Consider the following 6,000-nt stretch of genomic DNA (forward strand, 5'->3'; position numbering starts at 1 on the left):
CTTAAATTTTTATGGAAAAATTCTATTTCTTTCTTCTGTTACATCTAGTATCCAGTAATCGATCTTCATTTTTTAGTATGTATTTTATTTTGTTTCTTAATGGGGAAATGGCTTAATGAGACATGTTAGATATGTCCTTTGAATTACTTTTGTGAAATATACCTTGCCTAACATGCTGCATTTTAAAATACACACACAATTTCCTCTCTTTGCATCTCTCTGTATTTTGCAAAGATACAGGAAATTACATTAGAAAAGCCTCTTCCCTGTGGGGAAAGAGAATAGAAACAGCTATGACACAAACTCTTTTAATCTCTCACTGCTAAAATGAAAAAAAAATCCCTTCTTTTTTACAGTTTGACTAAGTGACATCTGGTTGGTATTTTACAGGATGGGGAGGAAAAATGCTACAACTATATTTAGTAAAATCTCTTTTAATCCAGTTAATGTGAAAGAACTATTATAGTAGCTATTTGGAACTGAGCATTTTTTACAGTAACATAGACACCAACAACAGAGAGCTTATTCTTAACCCATCCATTTGTGAAGTGATGAGTGAAAACATACCCCTGCCTTAGACATAAAAAGGAAATAAGGTAGACTGTAATTATAATTAATAGTTAATGTAAAACAAACCCTTAACATGGTTATTTTGGGAGGGGCGGAGTGGTATTTTGATCATACTTAAATACAATTTGCAGGAATTCCTTATTTTTTTACTTAATAATGAACTAAAAGGAAAAAAAAATCAAGACAGATTCCATGTTCTCTGATGCTGTTTTCCTGTTTGGATTGGAAAATCTAATTATTATAAATTCTCTCTCAAGATACCCTACCTGGTTTTGTCCTTGCTGTTTTAGCTGTCAATTCTCTCATGTAATTGTATCTTTAATATCCATTCTCACTGACAGATAACAAAGTGCATAATGCTATTTTGCTTGAACATATTGTAACTGAAAGATAAAATGGCAGGTGCTAATTCATGTAAAGAACAGTCTAGGTCAAGTTATTTGATTTTCTACTGACCCATGCAATTCTCATAACAGGAAATTATATCATTGTTGACTTCAAGTGCTGATCTGTGATCATTTCAAAGTGTTTCATTACCTCTCATTACCAAATCTGTTAAGTGAATACTGCAGGGTTATTTTGTGGTGTTTGTTGTTTTTGGTTTCCTTTCAGCAATGGTATAGCAACTCCATGAAAGTCATATCCATGTGGTTGGCTGACAGATTAGACCTTCAACTTCACATCTACCAGCTGAAGACTCTCATCAAGATAGTGAAGGTAAATAAAATGTGTTTGCATTAGGCTGCAAACAGTAAACTTATAGTAATTGGGGACAGGGGGGCACAAGAAAATTGGCCCAGAGCAAACCCACAACAGTAGTAAAGAGAGAAAAGTAATAAAGTAATAACATGAATAAGTATAGGTCATCCCAAAAGTTAGAAAATGTGGAATAAAGTTGTGAACTTATGTAGTTTTAGGTTGGGATTTTTTTTCCCCCAGTTGTAGCAAATTCCAAAAGAAAAATAACTTATTAAACCTCCTGGTCTTATTTATATGTGCACTAGTATTTGTTGTCTGGACTCAGGGACAATTAAGATTGTTCCAAGGAATTTTAACAGGTTGCTTCTAGTAGTACAGCAATGCTGTATGATTATTCTTACTAAATTGTTGTTTGTGTTGTTACTAATTTTTTTGTTCTACCTTAGTAATTCCAATAGTGTTCTTTCTCCATTTCCCCCTTTTCTAAAAAAGGAACTATTTCCTTTTTTATGTGCATCTGATTACTAGATTTAATTGAATACATTCAACGTATTCTGCATATTAGACAACATTTTCTAATCTTTTGTACTCAGGAATAAGTATCAATAGAAATACTAATCCCTCCAATTCAGTCCTCAGTCATTTACACTGGCCACTGTCAAATGCTTCCAAGCAAAGTGTAATATTCCTTGCAATAGGGTAATTATGGGTTAACCTACCATAAAAGAAAGTTTCCTCCTAACTCCTCTTAGTCAACACCTTTAGGCAAGAAACAGAAAACCATTTCAGATTTCTTTCCTTTTAATTCTGTCTTGTTTAGCTTTGGACATTCTTGTTACCTGTATAAATGTGGAATAAGAAGCACCTGTTGTCAGTGGTGACCTTCATTCTTTCAAAATATTTTCTCATGAAGTTTATGCAAGACTATAAAGTCAGAAGCATTTTTACTCGTATACACCAGAATTGCAACTGCATCTTTCAGGATTCATTAGCAAAAAGGAACAGAACAGAGAGAAATGCAAGCAAACAGTCATAATAATGATGGCATCGTGGCTCCCTGAACCACCCAAGTGAGCTTAACTATTTTTGACCTTAAATGATTTCTCTGGAGACAAAATTTAGCTCTTCACTATATTATGTGCCCAAATGGCAAAAGCAGTTTGCTATTGCTTGTTGAAATTAATAACCCTTATGAAAAGTTTAAAGATATTCTGAAGTGAATCATAGAAAGATTTGGGTTGGAAGGGACCTTAAAAATAATCTAGTTCCAACACCCCTGCCATGGACAGGGGCACCTTCCAGTAGACCAAGCTGCTTAGAGCTCCATCCAACTGGCCTTGAACACTTCAAGGGATGAGGCATCCACAACTTCTCTGGGCAACCTGTTTCAGTGCCTCACCACACTCACAGGGAAGGATTTCTTCCTAATATCTAATCTAAACCTATTCTCTTTCAGTTTAAATCCATTCCCCCTTGTCCTATCCTACATGCCCTTGTAAAAAATGCCTCTCTGAGGTAGTTATCATCCCTTGGAAAAAAATAAATGTTAGAGGATCTAAGCCTGTGCCCAGTAAGATCTAAGAATGGGCAGGCTAAATTAGACCAGTGAAATATCACATGGGAAATGAAAAGAAGATCTTTCAAAACTGAAGTTCAGGTGAACGAGCAGCACTGCCAGCTCACCTTCCCTGTGCCACCTGGCACACTGGTTATCCTTCTTTGAAATCAGAAAGCTCCCACTGCAGGGGGAAACACTCTGCTTATGGCAGTGGCCTTTCTGTGCCCATATGCTCTGCATGTAAATTTCAAGTGTGTTATTCCAGGACATCTTCTTTGGATACTAAAGATTGAAGACGAGGTCATTTGTATTTGTTTTGGAAAACAGAAAATTTTGTGCACCTGGGTTTTGGTGGGTGGAGAAGGCAGAACCAGTAAGACAGGAACTCTGCAGACAGGAGCCTGCTAAGAAATAATGGTTTAAGTAGAGTATCATAAAAAACTTCCCCTGCTGCAGCCCTTCTGGGGAGAGACATGTAGAGAGGCACAGTTCCTCCAAACTCTAGTGTGAATAGAGGCACCTTTCTGTTTACTTTTGAGAAAAAAAGAAAAACAAGAACAAACAAACCCCAAAAAACCCAACCAAACAAAACCCAACAATTAAAAAAAAAACCAAACTGGGAGGCTGTATGGCCCCAATCATCTCTTGGAAAAAAAAAAAAAAAAGTAGGAGGTCATTTTTAAGGGACATAGGATGAGTAAGAAAAATATAATTATTTAGTGTTGAGATGCAACAAAGGTAGTGGCATTATTAAGAAAGACTAGAAGAAGATGCATTGTTCCCTTTATTCTCTTTAAAGTCTTATGGCATTAAGGTTTTGTTAAATGTCCGAGACACATACAGAGGGATATGACTAAAGAAGGGTTAAGGATCAAGAAAGTTAGGGAGAAATGAAAAATTAAGCTTGGAAGTGAACATTATTATCCTGCAAAACTGTCAAGAGAAGAGCAATGTCTGAACCCCAGAGTGCCAGTCTTAGAATGAGAAGAATACAAGGTAAAACTGAAAGAAATTGCTGTAGGAGCTGTTAACAGCATAAAAGCAAATTGAATGCACAGTGTTATAAAAAGGGAATGTAATGGTGACACTTGAAAAAGACCAGATGGGGTACGGGCAGGAGTGTGTGAGCAAAACATAAGTTGCATCCGTTGACTCTGATGTTGACCTGTGAAAGTCAAATAAATCTCAGTTGCAGTGATTCCAACAGGGTTTAAATAATCATCATAGATAGTGGCAGAAAAAAATCTCCCAGATGAATGTTACCCATTTTAAGAGGTGTCTTTTGCAGTTCTTTGAAGTATTGAGTGAAACAAGATCAACTCTTTTCTTTCTCAAAGGGTTGTGCATGGTCTCCTCCTCAGGCAGAGAAATGGGCTTGGTAGCCCTCAATTATCTTCCATTTTCTTTTCCCCATATTCTGTCATAAACATTTGGAATTTGTAGTGATAGTGTAAACAAAATAAGAAACTAGCTAGATCAACTTGTCGTTCTTCAGCTTTTTAGGGTAACATCAGGAAAGATTATTTCAGATGTGTTACAACTTAAAAATAAAGAAGGTAGGTGATCTTCCATGTGGTTACTTGAACATAGCATTGATGAATTAAACAAGTTCACTCAGAATCCTTACATGATGGAAAATCAAAGAAGAAAGTCATATCTGCTGGTTCATAAGAAGGATAGACACCAGGGAAACAAAACCTTCTCAAGGGAAAAAAAAAAAAATTGAGTCAAAATTTAGAGGAAACTTAGAATGTAAATTAACTGAATAAAGTAGTCAGCTGAGAAACACTGACATTATAGAATGTAGATCATAGTCTAAACTTTGATTTTCCACATTTGGCATATAAATGGAAAGATAAATATAAATAAAAATTACCTTATGGAGAAAAAGTCAGGCATTTATGTTTTTTGTGAAATGACAGAACTACCTGTAGCCAAATTCACATTTCAATATGTACTTAGAAAAATTCTTTGCTGGTTTCTTACTGAATAAATGAGACAAATGGAAGTTACTGAGAAATGATCATCATATTAGAATCTCTCAGGCTTATAGAAATCCCATGCAAAACTAAGACTGCAAAATCTTTACCAAGATAATAGGCCCCTAACTGCAGAAGGAATGAAGCTGTGCCACTGGCATGATAGAAATGGCCAATATACACTAAAAGACTGCTCAAACTTGCTGAAGCCCAATTCAGGATGTTTTATTTTTGTCACAGAAATCCTACAGAGACTTCAGGTTGCAAGGTGTGATGGAGGGAACGCTGAACAGTAAAACCTACGATACTATTCACAGCCGTCTGACCGTAGAGGAAGCCACAGTCTCAGTCACGGATGCGGGAGGACTTCAGGGCATTACTATGAAGGACAGTGATGAGGAGGAAGGATGATATTATCTCACAAAGCATTTGGAGTTGGGGGTGATGGTCGGAATGTGGGGTTTATCTTTGGCTTGGGTTTTTTTTGGTAACTTGTCCTTGTAGTTGCATTTATAGTTTTGCCTTATGATATCAGTGCAGAAATGTAATTTGCTCCTCTAAAAAAGAAAGATTATCAGAGGGAAAGTGCCAAGGACTTTTTGATAATAATGGTTGTAGAATATTTTTATGTCAAATAGCTTTGCTTAGGGCTGCGAGAACACTGGCATGGAGTTTGAGTTCCACTTGTGATTATGTTTCTTCCCCTTTTGTTTGTTATCATTTGTTCTTGTATCTCCATCTGATATTGACATCCTGTGCAGAAACAAAATGTGCACCTCACTTAAAACACAATTATACAGGAAATCATCCTTGGAATAAGTCAATACCCTAGGTAAAAAAAAAATACTGTTTTTTCAGGATTACTTTGTTAGCTTTATTTTGTGCTTAATTTTACATTATTATGTGATGTGCATTAAAAATTTTAATCTTGGTTCTTTGTATATTGAGGTTTATATAAGTAGTAGGACTTCAAGGGCAGTCAAACACATTCAAACTGCTTAGGAGTGTTGTGTCTATTCATTTTGCAAGTTTAAAGATATCTCATCCTGTTGGATGTCAGTAAGCTTGCCATCAATGTTTGTATTTCTGTGAAAATTTTCAGGCAATAAGAACACATTTTGTCGTGACCATTTCTGTATCTACCCAAGTTTGTATAGAATTCTACAATTAAATGATGTTTTCAATATTTCAAAC

General features: G+C 35.8%; 1 protein-coding gene across 2 annotated transcripts in view; it reads left to right on the forward strand.

Annotated features, from left to right (window-relative positions):
• The window catches only part of CADPS2 (calcium dependent secretion activator 2), a 299,634-nt gene extending 293,634 nt beyond the window's left edge, over positions 1–6,000 (forward strand). For both annotated transcript variants that reach the window (XM_050324387.1, XM_050324385.1), the window contains 2 exons: positions 1,183–1,287; positions 5,047–6,000. In XM_050324387.1, coding sequence (XP_050180344.1) covers positions 1,183–1,287; positions 5,047–5,217 — 276 coding nt within the window. In that variant the 3' untranslated portion in view covers positions 5,218–6,000. The remainder of the gene's footprint in view (positions 1–1,182; positions 1,288–5,046) is intronic.

The sequence above is a fragment of the Myiozetetes cayanensis genome, unplaced genomic scaffold (assembly GCF_022539395.1).
Source record: "Myiozetetes cayanensis isolate MyiCay16 unplaced genomic scaffold, myiCay2020 scf3, whole genome shotgun sequence".
Classification (NCBI taxonomy): domain Eukaryota; kingdom Metazoa; phylum Chordata; class Aves; order Passeriformes; family Tyrannidae; genus Myiozetetes; species Myiozetetes cayanensis.